The following is a 17032-nucleotide window of genomic DNA, read 5'->3' on the forward strand; positions in this document are numbered from 1 at the left end:
ATTGCTAAATACATTTAAGACAATTTATTTGATTTCCCCAATTGTCTCTATTTGTGCTCCTTTATTTTAAAAGTCCTATAACTTCAGCCAGAGATTAATTCAAGCGTTAACATCACATTCACAGCAGACCAATGAGTTCTAACACAAAAGCTGTTTTAAGTTCTGTTCTTTAACTTGGAATTTTTATCAATAACATGGACATGATATCAAATAGCAAAGGGGAAAAATAAAATCCGTTTGAAATTGACTTGTATCCCATTCTTGCATTTTCCAGATTTAGCTTGTTTTGAATCATTGCAAATTTCACTGCTTGGATTGCAACTAACTGCTTCCCAGATCGACAATTGCTCTGATCCTCCCAGTCAATGGGATGGTGTATGGGCTCAGGGGGTCAGCCTATGCAGGGCTACTTGCAGGATCGGGGCCTCTCGCCGTAAAGTGCGCTGAGATCCTCGAACTAAAGGCTCTATAGCCGTCAAACACATTCTTATTTTTTAAAAATATATAATGTTGAGATGTGAAAATATCCCTGGGAGACTATTTTTAATCACTAGATACAAACCACAAGTATTTGCATTCTGGGTAGACTCCAAAGAAAAACTACAGTTGATACGGAGTGTTACTTTTTTGAAAAAAGGCTTTTCTTCATTTTCACATCATGCTTATTTCTTTGCTGTCTCATGCAACAGACACGATGAACCCAATACTGACAAAAAAAAAAAAGCAAAATCTTCAGGAATATCTAGTCCACAAATGCTCCGTTTTGTACATAGATATAAACAGCAGATGTTCTAAAATCATGAGTGAAATCCGGGCCACAGTGAAGTCAATACTTACACACTCATTTCTTTCATTGGGGCCAGGATTTCACCCCGTATCTTCAAAACTGTAATAATCAATGGCTCCCATTAAATCTATTTCAATATATCATTAGCATCATGTTTGTCCCCTTCCATATGTTTTCAAAACCAAAAAGCAGCTGAGGTAAACAGTAACAATCAAGAAATGTAAAAATACAAGACAGATTAATTACTCTGAAAAAGGTTAAAATCTGCAGGAGTTACATGCATTTTATCATTTTCTTCATTCTAATAATTAACTTCATCTTGCAATTGTGCTACTGAAATTCTGAATTAATTAAAACTACTGCTGTGTTTAAAACCCTTTCCCTTTTGTTTGCTATGAACTGAAACAGATTAAATAGTACATAAAAATATATTTTTGAAATAATTGATATTTTCTATTTTCATCAAAGTCCTATTAATTTTCTTTATCATTTTTCTTACATCAGAAGATGTCACCATTAAAATTTTAAAACACCAAACAAATATTAATGGCCAGCTAATGAAGAAGATACAAAATATAGTTTTAGTGCAATGCTCTCCCAGAGACTTGAAAATGTTACACTCCTGTTTGCAGTTCTTGATTTTCCTAAGGATTTCTCACTGGCTAGATATGGATTATTAATAAAAAGAGACAAATCTATGTTCTACGGGGCCCGAACCACAGCCCAAAGGAAAGTCTCCCCTTGACTTCAATGGGCTTTTAGACCAGGCACTTTTATGAGGTCTTTTTATTTTTTCCTCTTAAAAACTGTGTTTCTTGGGCTGTTTCTAAGGATGATAGCCTGGTGTTGGGGATATCTAGGAGGAACTTAGCGCTGAGTAGCATACAACATTTTGCAGCATATTAAAAACCACTTAGTACAATTACTGATTACGCAGAATTCTAAGTCCCATCTCATTAACACTACATCACAGTGTAGTCAAAGACTGTACATCTTTTCTATGAAAAGAGTGTTCGTGAAACTGACAGACATTTAAAAACAATGTGGTAATTGTCTAACTATTTCAATATCCATGCAATAGACAAAGATGAAACATGTGGAGTGAACAAAGTACGTCTGAGTACTACCTCATTATTCAAGTATCTTTCATTAGAAACAGCATTGTTTACCTGTTGCATGAGTGATGGCTGCTATTTATTTAAGCTTCAGCGTGGTGGCATTTTTCTACTTTTAAGAAAGGCACACATCACAGAACTGAGAAAACAGCTGCAGTGTTCAGCCAAAGATCAAAAAGCGCACCCACTAATTGCATCAGCGTGAAACAGAAGTGATGTACACAGTTTGAGACAATTTAAACAGAGAATTACTGCTGTAGTTTTTCTCTCTCTTGCAAGTAGTTAGTTATATTAGAAATTATGTGACCAACACTAAAAGTATTTCTAAGCGCTGTTGATCTAAAGATGCAGTCAGATGTATGTAAACGACACCACTCCAGTGTGGTTTTGCCTATCAGTACTGGGTAAGTACTTCAGGACTTTGCCCATATTGGGATGGTGCATTTTGCTTTTGCTTGGCTGTATAATGGCCCTGTAAGAATTAGCTTCAAAAACAAACATCATGCTAAAATTTATATTTGGAGAATTGGTTTAAAAATGGAACTGGAGGATAAAATGTTACAACTAGTGTCTTTGAAGAAGAGCAACAATTTACTTTAGAAGAAGTGAAGAAAATGTTCAGCAATCCACATGCTGCTCTTAGTCACACGTCTGTAAATCCAGAATAATTCTATTGGCATTATTGGAGCTGTTCCTGCTTCACATGGGTGTCGAGGAGATCAGACCTCAGTCCGATGTATGCACAAATAAGAGTGAAAAGGACCACATCCCAATGTAAACATGTCTTATTTTTGTCTGGATAGCAAATGGTTTTGATTAAAAGCTTGCCCTGGCTTTCATCAGCACCATGATGTTTAGTTGTTTTGTGGGTAATCTTTTATTACAGAGCTTTTGTTTTCTTTGCATGTTTAAGTAAAAAAGATTAATCTTTGCATGCCTACTGAATGGGTGTGGTCAAACCTTTCTCCATCGAGCCTGAGTTCCAGTCTATAGACAGGATGTGCACCATGCTGTACACAAGGAATTAACATTCACTTGTTTGTTGGGCAGAAATTGAAAATGTTCATTCACTTCGAAAAGTCACATTCTGCTTGATGGCTTAGGGCTTGAGCCTATTAAGTTCTGAGCCACGTAAACTCTCATGAGATGGATACTGATGGTGCTCAGGACCTTGCAGAATCACACCCCAGAGAATTATTCACGGTTTATAGTGCATAAGAAAGAAGTGTGACCTCAGCTCTGATAATCTGATAAATGTATAACACCTGATAACTGGGAGGATTAATGCCAGCAAACCACTATGGCCCCAACCCTACAAATATATATGCATATGAGCAATGCTGCTCACATGCATAGAATTCCCCATGGGCATAAGTATTGCAAGATCAAACCTTATCTGAATGTTAATTACTATTTTATTTACACTGAATTCTAATAAGTGTCAGCAAAAAAAGGCAGAGTGAAGAGTGAAATATGATTTTCCCCATCAGTATAAATGAGGTTCTAACTATAGAGGCTTTAACTAGCCACAATGTAATTTAAAATGCACTTGAAAGTCTAGAGGGTCTCTTCATTATTTTGCTCCTTATTACCCTAATGGTTCTGATGGGTAGGATTAGAAATTCCTAAACCTGGATCTTGTTGTCTAGTGAGTGTACAGTGACAAGGAACCTTAAATTGGCTAAAGTTCAAAATATAAAATGTTCTTCTCAGCCAAAAGACGACTGGCTAGTTGCCATGATTTGACCCGACTCCCGTTCAATTCAGTGGGAGCAGGAATTGGCTTATACTGTAGATACTTTCACATTAACTGAGATTGATACTTCAGCCCTGAGAGGTAGGTTTGTGATTTTTTTTCTTTTGCGTTACTTCTTCATTTCATATTCCTGTTTTCCCCCCACCCTAAAATTAAAACAACTCAAGGTGCAAATCCTAGACCGATCTGTATGCACTGAAACTCTTCAGGCCAGACTATCCACTAGCAATTGTGCAAAACAGAGTCACACGTAGATAATGGCAATAGTTTGAATTTTTCCAAGAAAAGAAAATTGTGTTTGCATTTTGTTTTTAAGGTGGTGCGGAGAAGGGAAGGGGGGAAGTAATAATATTAATCCAGCATGGACATGCTTACTGCTATTTCCCCCATGTAAATGTTAAAATTGATGATAATAATGATAATAAAGCCGACAAGGATTTCAATGAGCTGCTGATTATCCCAAATATTGTAAGGCCTATTGCTGCCCACAGATTGTCATAATGAGCTGCTTGAGAAAAAGTACATCCTGACCTCGATGTTGTTATGCCTATGATTTTTTCACATAAGTGTCTGGGACTTCTGGTTATCAATCACCATTGTCTGCTGCACTTTGTACACTGGACCTTTTTATTCCTACCAGCTGGCTTGACCTAAAAGTCTTCATTGCTTCAGGAAAGAGGCTGGAGGGAGAAAACACTTTGAAATGCCTACCATCTAGTTACATTCTGGGGCCTTTTTATTTCCCTCTTCTTGAATAACCATTTTGCTATCTTTTTTGATGTATGTTTTAGTGAATTTATAATAAAGCAAATACACAGGAAATGGCAAGAATGTAACAGAAGGTGAAGAAACCAGGTCTGGTGTGAGTGCAAAACAGAAGTTCTTTCTAATCAGACTGCTACATAAATTGAAACTGTGCACAACCAAAAAGCTCCAGATGAAGGAAAAGAAATGCAATTAATTGGTCTTAAAATCAAATGTGATACCAATAATCATTTAGCCCTCTAGCTGTTGGCAAAATATATACATGCTGCTCTCAATCAAACCAATAACCTGGCATGCTTAGAAAAGGCCAGTAGTCTAAAGGTTAATATTTCAAACAGAAAAAAAAACGTACGTTAACATCAAATTGGCATATTTCTACTCTCTTTTATTTAGTCTAAAATATCTTTACAAGGAGCCCGAACTTGGAAGGTCCTTATCCCGCTCCAATGATTCCCCTGGGTTGTTTGTATTTATTACAGTGGCTACACTGGTTAATTCAAAAACTGCAAATGGCTTTTTCAAATTTCTGGTAAAGGAGCTTTTTGGCAACAGCAGGTGTTATAGAAGTAGAGTTGCTTGAACAGACTGTTGGGCGTAACTACATTTCTTAAGGCAGGGAGTGAATACGACCAACTGGAGACGGGGCTAGTAAGGTATAAGGCGGTGCCAGAAGGTATTAGACTGTGTATCCAATTGCACTGGAGCTGCTGAATCTATTGGGAGTCCCAAAGATATGACTTAGTGTAATAGGCTAAGCTCAGATAATCTGTGGGATGCACTAAAAGGAAATCAGGCCATTTGTAGCCTGCCTGGAGACCTGTATAATCTGCACAGAATGAAGGACTGTAAAGGTCTAGGTTATAGGTAAGGGGAAACATAATGGCTCCTATGATATTTATCCTGTCACTCTCTGAAACTGAGATATGGAATTCAGCTCCATGTGCTATAAAATGCATAGAGGATAGAGCAGCTTTTGATGTGAGGCATGGAGTCGATGATAAATGTAAGGCTCTTGGTTATAAGGGTCCTCGTTTCAAGAGGGTCCGTGATGAGTAGTGGATGGGCATCACAGCAATCAGGAGTTCATTTTATATACGCAACCGAAGTTCAGATGCTTTTATCCAAAAGCTCATCCAGATCATGTTGGTCTAGGAATCAGGCTACAAATATTGCAGTATTTTGGCTTTCCCATTTCTACTCATCTCCAAAGGCAAGCTCTGTAGGAGCCTGTTATAATATGAATGAGAAAAAGTTTATGGAAATATTTCAAACTTCATCAAGTTTGGATTTGGACTGGGTCAAGCGTTGTGTGAAACGTTCAGGTCAATTCTCATTTTATATCAATGGGCGTGCCCATCTCTATGTCAGACTCAGAAAAATATTTTGGCTTCCATTTCTACTAAAGAGATTCTTGTAATGTCTTCCTTAGTAACATGCATGTTAGAAATATATTCTCCATCATGGTTCATCCTTTTATGCCTCCAAATGCCTATTGACAATGCTAGGTAGTAATAATATTAGTATTGCACTTCTCATTGAGATGGGCCTGAATCAACACCCTGGACCTGAACTTTAGTCAATCTGAAGTCTTATAAATCCCCAGATCTAATTGTTCCTCGTGTACCCATTTCAATTTTTTAATCTTCCCAGCGCTTTACAAAAAACTAGCTAATTAATCCTTGCAACACTCTGTCATCTGTCTAGGAGGGAAGATGACTGAGCTTCTGGGAATATCATTATAAAAATTATATTAATTCCTTGTAACATCTCCTCCCCAAGGAGAGCGTGCTACAGACATCTCCACAACATGCCTATTAGGTTTCTATTCCTCTTTCAACAGTCCCCGAAACCATTCCCCCCCCCCCACTTAAATACAGACAAAAATTTAGTTCACAGCTTGGAAGCAGACTTTCTATCCATCACTGTCAGTGTACAGCATGCATTTTCTACTGTTCGAACTGCGATGAACTACCAGCATTGATCTCCATTCATTCATTTATTTTTTAATCAAGAGAATTCAGGTTTCAGCTTGCTGTCAATGCTTTGCAGTTTTCCTCTACTAGAAAAGAGATGTGTAGGCCAGGAGATTCCCACCATTCCAATGTCCTGAAAAAGATCAGAGCTGCTGAATGGACATCCCACTCAGCCACTTGGATTCAGCCAAAGTGCTGGTGTTCTACAAATCTTGCTAAATTATCATGACTCTGGATTGGAGTATATAAGCCTCTGTCTTGGATTCCAAAAAAACCTGGAGATAATCTGCTGATTGTAATTAAGTTCCTCTTGCAGCATTTGCAGAAAAAGTGGAAAGAAAAATGTGTGTCATTTTCTTGCGTCTCACACAAAGAAGAGATAACATCCCCGTGAGGGCTCTATTACCAACACTCTCCAAGTCTGAATGGTGCCAGAGAAGGATAAAAACAAACAAAAGAAAACTGCAGCCACTGAAACTGGAAACATGACGTCTTGAAAACAAAATGGCTCCAGCCTCATTTCTCCATCATTGCCATGTTGTCCTACATTGTGCAACCTTATGGACAAACTTTTAAATTGAATAAATTCTGTTCAAGTCCCAGTGTAATAGCAATCTGCTACCAGAGACAGTCACTTCAGGAACAAACAAGCCCCCTTAAAACTCTTACAAATTGATTCCTCTGAGATATTATTTGCTTGCGATGTGGCGTAAAGCAACTGAGTTACTCAAATCACCTTTTCAACCAGACAGCAGCCTTAATTCCCTAAAGAGCTGACACAATGTGCAAAACATTTGGGGGGGGGGGGAACACTTGGGGCCTGATGCTCCACTGCCTTGCGCCTTGTGGGATCTTTATGACTGTGTAAAGAAGGGTGGATTTTTACACCCACTTTGCACAGGTATAAAAAACAATACACAGTTCTGTGTCCATCTCCTGTCAGACAGACAGACAGACTGCCTGGCTATCTGATTATTTGCTTCTTTCAGATTTTACTGGTATGAATATCTGCATGTGCACTAAAAAAAGGAACTTTGTTTCAGTTTATCTGCTCATGCTGCTTATTCCTCATGCAGAGCCATAATACTTTCTCTGTGATGCCATCATCATCTCCACAGTAACCAAGTGTGATGTCAGAAACAGAATATTATAGCTAGTGAGTGTTAGTGCATGGGCAGCGGGGAATGGGTCGGGGGGCAAGAGAATAAGCAGAGTTGTGTAAAATTACGTGGGTGGGCAGAAAATTAGTATTTAATGACAATGGACATTAAGATTCAATGGACATTAAGATTCAAAAAGTTAAAGCTTTATAAACCGTTAAAACAAATCAACATCACATGTCAAAACATAAAACAGACCATACTTGTTTTTACGCTTCCTTTGCTAGTCTATTTGTAACAAGCCTAATTCAAAAGTCCAAATTGCTGGATTTTGACTCTAATCAGTTCTCAGGCAGCATTTTTCTGACTGTGCCTATCTGTAAATTTCAATTATTATTGATGGAAATTTTTTTCTGTTGGTTTGTGTGTGTGCAGTGAAATTGACGTTTACTGATATTTACTGATAAAGATCTAATCTTTCCGTGCCTAAGTATATGTAGGGCGTGCACAGCTAGTTGACCTAAAATAAAATGTGAACCACATATTAGCTTAAAACTCAAAGAGCGTGGAGGAAAAATAGCAGGTGAAAGTCTGTTCCTGGCCTACGGCCCTAACTCCAGAAACACTACAAACCTCAGGAGAAAGCCTAAATTCATCTTGTTCAAGTTTGATTCCCAGACCAGCGGCGTTCAGAAAAGCATGCCGATTTAAGGGCTATCCTCTCAACTGAACCTAGTAAATATATCCTCTGAATTTTCACATGGTGATGTTTTGCTTTTCTCCTAAATACAAAGCAAACCTGTATTTGTTCAAGTGATCAGTTGACTGTAGCAACCTGATAATTGCTAAAGCTATAAAAAAAAAACACATTGTGATGGCTCAGCTGAGCAGAAGCATACCTGGTCATTAATGGGACATACAGCTAGATTTTGTTCATCACAGGAACAGGCCACTCGGATGTATTTCAGCCAATTTCCAGCTCCAGTCTGATTAGCATCAGCACAGAATTTCTCATTTCCCAGGTCATCAGTGATCTGAAGAAGAAGAGGAGGTGGAAGAATATTTTTCACTTGAGATGAAATGATAAATATGGAAATCAACAAGTGAGAAATGTACTTTTATAATGATTTGCATTGCAGGGCCCCAAAACAATAAGTAAAGCTAGAGAAACAGCTTGTTAGTCTACATGACTAATGAAGATATACAAACAGAACAACACCAGCTGAATTACAAAGCTGCTTAAGTCCCAGTCAAGAACCTCTATTGACTTAAGGGTCACATGATCACATCGGTAATGAGCAAGGAAAATAGAGCTACAGTATCCAGATATCTATTACAACTAAACAGGCCACCTTTTCTGAACTGCTTTCTATGAACTGTCTAGGTACTTATATGGCTCCATCTCCATGTTATCTGTTTCTATTATTAGGTTCAAAAAAGGAGCACAGTACTTACTACTGTAAATAAAGAGACATTCAAACCTGCAAAAACAAATCAGAACTGTCACCCTTCCCCACTAGTTCCTAGTCCCAATCTCCTTTCCAAGCCAGTCCCAGACTCCTTCACAACCCCAGTTCCCAGTCTTCCTCCACCTCTCTGTTCATAGTCCCAAATGACTCCCGCAGCTCCTGCAGGTCTATCTTCTGTCCTCTCTGTGTGGAAATCAGGTAGCTTCCTCCTCCATGCTGCCTAGGTCCAGGTCATTGTCAGCACAGGAGAGACAAACTTCTTGCTCTCAGTTGTGGTGCCCAGCGCAGTAATTGCAAGGAAAGTCCTACTCAGCCCTACACAGCTGGTGTCTCCCCATACTGCGGGGTGGGGGGGACACACAATCTAAAGGGGAGGAGACATGATTGTCCCATGTGTCCTCTGCCCACTGCCCCCCACCACCGGGGGCTGCCGCACTCTCCCCGCCCTGTGTTACTTGTGTGTGTGGGGTGGGTCGGTCCATCTCTGCCTGCACTTCCCCCTGGTGCGTTCAGCCGCTCTCCCCAGCAGCCAGGCAGGGAGTGGGATGGAGCCACTTCTGCTTGAGACAGTCTGGCTGGGAGGCAGCAGCTGCCTGCTCCCTGCCTGGGCTTGGCTGCCGGGGACAGGGGATGAGCAAGCCAGAGCCCCCTCTCCCCTCCAGCGTGTTCTGGTTCACTCGCCCAATGTGACCGGCAGCTGGGGTGGCAGATTTTCATGCAAAATGTAAAAGGCACATCCCTGACTCAAAGACCACCACTGTCTTACCAAATTTCAAGTTTCTGCTTCAAAGCCAAGGATGTCAGAGCTTTAGGAAAGGACATCCATTTTTTTTTAAAAGGCAAAACAACATATTTTTCTTCCCTGGCCTCATTCTTGGAAATGGCTGACCTGTCTGAGGCTGAAATTCTCAAAAAACATTCAGCCTGAGCCAAACACCCAGTATGAAAAATTTCAGCCCAAATGGTTGTAGTTATAAGCAACTAAAAAAAAGGGTCCCAATAATGGGAAATATCAGGCAAGCTTAATAATAGTGTGGTGCTGCCATCCCTGCTTGTAATAAGGAACACATGATCATCCATGTAGCTACTCTCTCTGGATCACTGTACGGCCTCCCCTCGGAAACTCCACTCCAGCCCAGCTTCCTGAAAGAATTGTAAAGAAAAAGTACACACATCCTCGCAGGCGCTAGATAATCTAATTTCCTACAACAGGATACAGACACTGAGATCTCCAATTTAACTGGGTCCTAGACCATAAAGGGCCTTACAGATTGTAACCATAGAAAGGCAAACAGTTCAGAGCGAGAAGCACTGGGGTTTCAAACATTCAGACCAGCATGGCACCTTCAAGAGATGAGCAGCTGCATTTTGCACTAGCTGAAGCATCTGGATGGACTTCAAGTGTTGCGCTAAGTAGAATGAACTGAAATAAACTAGCCTTGAGGTTACAAAGGTGTGAACTACTTTGGCAGGAGAATATTCACAGATGCTGGTCCAGCCACATACAATGTTTCCACCGTGAAAGTCTGAAACTAACTGTCAAAAATGATAATTAACCCTTAGCCTACCAGAAAGTGCCATGACTGGTTAGATTAATGCTTATATATCAAAGTAACGAGTAATCTGACAAAAGATTTATATTAAAAGACAAGAGGTAAAATGAGGATTACTCAAACAGAAAAGCTTCAGAAGTTTAGAAAGTTTTTTTTAAAAAGAAGCAGTTCTCCTGGGAAAGGAGTGCACTTGTCAGCATGGACCCGACTTGTCCTAACTGCAATAATAAAAATACTCCGGGTAACAAAATCACAATGTATGTTTGATGTTCAGTTGCTGAATTAAACACTGTGCAGAAGCTTGAAGGTAATTAGCACATCAAGTAGCATCCGGCAACATCCCCCAATCTTCACGACAATGTCAAGGTGGATTGTACATTCTAGTAGTACGGTGACCAGATGTCCCGATTTTATAGGGACAGTCCCGATTTTTGGGTCTTTTTCTTATATAGGCTCCTTTTACCCACCCCCCACCCCCATCCCCATCCCAATTTTTCACATTTGCCTTCTGGTCACCCTATCTATTGGTGACAATCTGAATAAGGTCAAATGCTGAAGAGATACTGTCAAACAAGACCGCAAGGACTACAAGCATGGTCTAAATTATAAGCTTTCTTTTTGCACTCTCTGAGGGCTGGGGAAAAAGACTTCAGTGAGTGCTGGTCGAACCCAGAACTCAGCTCAAATTTGCTAAAAGACTCACAATTCATGAACCATTGAGACCTTGTGTTTCAGAATGAAGCCTAGCCTGGCTAAAAATCACATGAAGCTCACTGGTTTGAGCTTTCAAGCCCAAATTGAAACTCTGGGGGCGTGAAATCTCATGAACCAAAACCGGAAAAAATATTTATGTGAAACTCTGAGAACTGAAACCCTTGTTTTTCACACACTCCTCCAACCTGTAAATAAACTGAGGTGACATGAACAGCGGCCCAGCAACAACACCGAACTATGTTCTGTCCAATACTTTCCTATATCACAACGTGTGTTTCTCTGGTTTTGATCAGGACACTGAAAATAAAAATAGCTTCCTGTTGCAGGGTGAGATAGTTGGCAGAGACAGGGCCTGTGCACGGGGTTGGTAGGCAGGCCATTCGTCTTGTTTTAAACTGGAGAGTTTTGCTTTTCTAAGCTTTTGCTTTTGTCCTGCGGCTGGTACTGAGACAAAACTGGACAAGGTTTTGTCCGATATGAGATGGGAAGAGTATTGCTCTGCCCCCGCTGGCATGGCTCACGCTGGTGGGGGCAGTCCCTCACGCTTCCTGGAAGTACCGGGACTTCTAGTATTCTGGGAATGCCTGTGTGGCCACCTTCGTGGTGGGGCAGTTTTGTTAGAAATGAATATGGTTTATGAGCATACAGCAAACACAGCTGAAAAGGAGGAAGATTATTGTTAGCATTTCTCTTTAATGGAGACACTGACAATCCACACACTCAAGGCTTGCCTACAAGGTGCATTAGTCCACGCTAGAGGGAGGTGAATTCTAGTGCATGCTAGCGTGTTGTGCACTCAGTGGCCTGGGTGGAGCCTGCTGGCATGCACTAAGAGTTCCCTAGTGCACATTAATGTAGGACTGTTCAAAATGGGACTACAGGAACATGCACTAGGGAACTTTTAACGTGTGCCAGCAAGGTCCACATGGGCCAGTTACTGCACAACAGAATTTATACATCTCTAGTATGAACTAATGCATGGTGTAGACAAGCCCCCAGACTGCATTGGAAGAATCACCTGTGACTAAGGCACTGCACTGGGATTCTGTAGATCCAGGATCAATTTCTGGCTCTGTCATTGTCTTCCTGTGTAACCTGAATCTCTTACTTTGGGTGTGTCCAGTGCCTTACCCAATAAGGCCTTGATCCTAGTTGGGCCCTGTACACATTGCCATAATATAAATAAGGAGCATTAAGGAGCTAAATGTACTCCAGAATACCTTCCATATTCAGAGGTAGGACTTTCACCACCACCTTTAGTTTGGCTCTAGATATGGTAGCAGCCTGGAGTCATTTAAGAGTGCTACATTTCATGTGTGCTACATTTTGGTGCAACCGAGAAAGCTGAGTCTGAATTTCGTTCCTTTGCTGCGGGGGGATATTGCCCCTCATAGTTGTTTAGAACAGAAAGAGTTCATAAGTGTTGGGTACAAAGCAAATTTAACAGGCATGGATAATAATTAACTAATTTGTTTTAAAACAGCTAACCCAATTAATTTTATTTAGAAGTCAACGTGGCCTCCAGTTTTTTTCAAGGAGCAACTTTTCTCTAGTAAATAATTGTATTAGCACTTTTTTTCTATGCCTACAATTAATAGGAGGTGAAAATGTTAGTAGTTATAGGTTTAACTGAAGGCATAAAGAGGCAGTTAGTTGTGTAATTACTATACTTGCCTGCAATTTTGTGTGGATGCAAAAATGACACAGCAGAACAACACACACACACACACACACACGAGGCTAGTTGTGTAAATCTGAAACACTAGTTTCTGCATTAAGATATCAGTATTTGCCAAAATTTACCCTACAGTTTCCCCCTATATATGGAAGAGAAGTAACTGCAATATCTCAGATCCCATTTATTGGCAAAGGTTGACTTTTTGATGTAAATATTTCAACGCTTCTGTATTTGTCTGACAAGCTTCAAATGCCCCACGCTGTGAATTGCCTAAAAAGGATGATGTTCTGACAACAGTAAGATAGGCAGAACCAACTACTTACTGAAATAAAGTACCGTACTTCACAGCCAACTCCATGGTGTACGCATTCTTAACTAAATCCAGTACACTGTGGCTAACACCTCGAAAGATATTAATTATAAACACCCACATCCTTTTTTGACGCTGTATAGGAAAAAAATTGATGAAAAAAATTGGCAAGTAGTCCCCCACTACCTGAGCAGTGTACTGATTTTTTTGTGTCAAACACACATGTAGAGAGAGATGTTTATAATACCCCCTAAAAGCACACCTAATTTTCTGTCTGTTTATGTTGAAAGACGATCAGAAACTTAGTGCTTGCTAATTTGTAGCATCAACTGCTTCCAAATCAGTTAAAGACATTGCCCGACATTTTTAAAAGTGATTAGTGATTTTGGATGGACTAGGCAGCAATTCTATCTGCGTGTCATGTTAAATTATTATGAATTGTATTACAGTAGCATCTGGAGCTCCCAGCCAAGATCAAGGCTACTTCGTGCTAGGCATTGTACGGACACATAGTGAGAGACAGTCCATGCCCCCAGAGAACTCACAATCGAAATAGAAAAGACAGACAGAGTGGGAAGGTTGAAGTATTCCTATCTGTATTTGAAAGATGTAGAATTGTGGTTTGCAGAGATTAAGCAACAGGGAGTCTGTGGGAGGGCCAGGAATTGAATTCAGCTCTCTCTTTAACCACAAGACCACCCTTCCTCTCTAAATGGCATGGGCTTTTACTTATCGATATTGGCAAACGCTTCACAAATTTACAAAGCACAAGTGCCCCAAGAGGTCCCTTTTTATCTGAGCAGCCTCAGGGATTGCTTGATGGTCCAGCCTTAGGTGTCTTGTATTGTATATTCAGCAGCAGCAAATGGAACGATACAGAAAAATGTAAAAGTTGCGTTTGTACTTAACAAGTGAATCTGAAATAACTGAGCTGAAATCTAACAGACCAAATTCTGCCTTTTGTTTTACACTCTCACAACCTCTTTTATGCCAGTGAAGTTGCACAGGTGTGCTTGAGAGGGAATTTGGCCCACAGTTAACTGAATTAATCAGCTCTCTCTGTAAAAATCATGTGTGCCTAGAAATTGATAAATCTTTCACAAAAGGTGGAGAGAGATAATTTATGGATATTTCACTCAGTGTCAGGACTACATTAACTGCATTCTTCCTTGCATATCTTACTGTCCAAAACAGTATACCACTGCCCACGAAGCAGAGCTCATAGGGAAAGAGGAACGCATGTCTTGACTATACCCAGATTTACCTCTCTCTTAAATTAGAGCATAAGCTCTTCAAAGCAGGGACCGTGACTTTGTATGTGCTGTAGCTCACTTAGCACAAGAAGGCTTTGATCCAGATTAAGGACTTTGGGCTGTATTGTAATATTAATCAGAATAAATAAAAATATGTATGATCCCTCTGCAGTCTCTCTCTCTGATCAACTTCCCACTTCTTCTTATTGTTATGGATTTCCCCACTGCTTTCTTAGACTCAACAAATCAAAAATTGAATTTACCTTTTTTTCATGACTTCTCTCACCCATTTCTCTATCACATTTGACAGCTCCACTATTCTCTTCATCATTCTATTACCAAGCCTAGGGTTAAGCAACACTCCTTCATTTCTTTCTCTCTTCACATCCAAATTGTGTCACTTCTTCTGCTATAATCCACCCCTTCCTCTCTGTCCACGCTGCCAGGGCCATGGCTTGATCTCTCGGACTATTGTTAGTTTCTCTGCCTCCAGCTTTCCTGTCTCTCGCCTCTTTAGTCTCTTCAGTTAAAACAACCCTTCAATGCTCCTGACTTCAGGTGTGTTTGTATCAGGGGTTTTGGAAAGGCCCATTACAGAGAGATGAATTTTGGAGCCAGGTCTAAAGTTCTGACTACCTTTGATTCAGACACATTTTTATCTAGCCAAAAGGAAATTGTTGTCATGTCCCAGGGCTCACTTTGCAGCTTCCTCTGCTTTCTGCTGAACAGCATTCAGGATCTGAATCCAAAGGGCTCATTGATCTTGCAAAGATTCCGGCTTGTAATTTATTAACATCAGAAATGCTGAGTTATGAAGCTAAAGTTATGGAAAAATTCTCTTAAACGTTTACAATTTTTTTTTGCACATCATTTGAGGTTTCCTGCTTCTCTAATTTGTGGGCTCTCCATTGGGTTGTTTCTTTCACAGTTTAATGGGCAGAGTCCAAAATTTGGCTTTAGCAGAGGTGTGCCATATGGACTGGAATGCTTGCGCATCTGTCGTCAGTTCGGCTAATGGATTCCCAGTGTGCATGAAGAAATGAAGCACCCATGAGTTTGCCATCAATGACCCAGCGTCTTGTTGCTATAACACCACTCCCCAGAAGCTGAGTGTGCAATAAACCTTCTCATCCCATAGTTGCAGGATCTGCCTTTGACAGTTTGGCTGATGTACGAATTTTATTTGGCAGGAGTGAGGGAGGTTTTTTTTTCTTTAATGACCCACAAGCAGATTTAGAGCAATAAACTGTTGCCATAAGATTTTGTTGTGTTTTTTTAAAAATAAGGAAAAAATGGCTACAATTTATGACTTTTAAAAGTAACTGAAACAGAAAGTCCATTCTTGCAACAAAATTGCCCAGAGAAACACCTCTGTCAATGTGTAGACACGAAGCCTGGATGAACTCATAAATTCAGCGCTCTACCTGCAATTAACCAGGCTTCCTGGTGATCTGACAATGAGTTAATAAGAAATGTGTCAGACAAAACCAGGTCATAGTACTGAAAAGTCAACAGGAGATGCAACAGAACCAGCCCTGTTCACTGGCTCCCCACTAGCTTGGAGTCACAGGAAGAGCTTTGAGGGATACTGACACAGAACTACTTTATAAAGCATAAAGAACAATGTCTGGCCCAAATTTAAGTCCCACCTACATGACCGAGAGGCGTCTCCCCATCCAGAACATGAGTGCCATGTGATAAAGATAACAAGGACTGGAGGAACGGTGATTTCTTCAGGAGCCAGGACCTTTGTACAGTTGATGGATCTGCCACAGACTTCTTACATGACCTTGGACAAGATGCTTAGGCTCTCATCCTGCAAATATTTATGCCCATACATAACTTTACTCATGTGAGTGGCCTAATTGATTTCAAAGGGACCACTCATGAGAGGCAAGTTATGTGTTTGATTAAATGATTGCACTATCAGATTCCATTAATGACTGCATTAATCCCTCTGTGCCTGAATTTCCGCAGTTGTATTGGGTTAGCTACTATTCTCAGGCACATCATTAAGATTTGTAACACACTTCAGATCTTTAGGTTGTGGGAGATACTGCAGAACTAAAAATTACTATTATTTATACCAAAAAATAGCATCTCCAGTAGCTTGGAAAGCTCCGAATATGTGAAGCAAAAAGAAACCCTTGCAAGACGTCTTTCCTTGGAAACAAGTATGTTAATGGCAACTATTGAGACTGGGTTGAAAAAATGCATCCATGGACCAACCCAGTTAGAAGTTTCTATTCTCAAACACAGGGTGTGTGTCTTATGGTGGCCTTCATGGCTGCTGGGCAGCTTTATTCCCATGAAGAAGTCTAGCGATGACAACAAACAGCTATGAGGGATGGGAAATAAACAAGGTTCAGATTTAAAAAAAAAAAAAAAAAAGATTGGTCTTGACCTTTCACTCCAACCAAACTCATAGCTGAAGTGAAAATGTTTTGTCAGGTTATGTTTCTATTTCTAGATAATATTCACCTCTACATTATCTGGTTTCAGCAAGGCCTGGAAGCAGAAATACCAGTGTCCTGCAAGAAAGACTGTTCTGGTGATTTA

At 40.2% G+C, this 17032-nt stretch overlaps 1 protein-coding gene across 3 annotated transcripts in view; it reads right to left on the bottom strand.

The window, feature by feature from the left end:
* The window catches only part of PRDM16 (PR/SET domain 16), a 440301-nt gene that overhangs the window by 50204 nt on the left and 373065 nt on the right, over positions 1 to 17032 (bottom strand). For all 3 annotated transcript variants that reach the window (XM_044996543.1, XM_044996542.1, XM_044996544.1), the window contains exon 4: positions 8396 to 8530. In XM_044996543.1, the coding sequence (XP_044852478.1) occupies positions 8396 to 8530 (135 nt within the window). The remainder of the gene's footprint in view (positions 1 to 8395; positions 8531 to 17032) is intronic.

Source organism: Mauremys mutica, chromosome 21 (assembly GCF_020497125.1).
Source record: "Mauremys mutica isolate MM-2020 ecotype Southern chromosome 21, ASM2049712v1, whole genome shotgun sequence".
In the NCBI taxonomy this organism is placed as follows: domain Eukaryota; kingdom Metazoa; phylum Chordata; order Testudines; family Geoemydidae; genus Mauremys; species Mauremys mutica.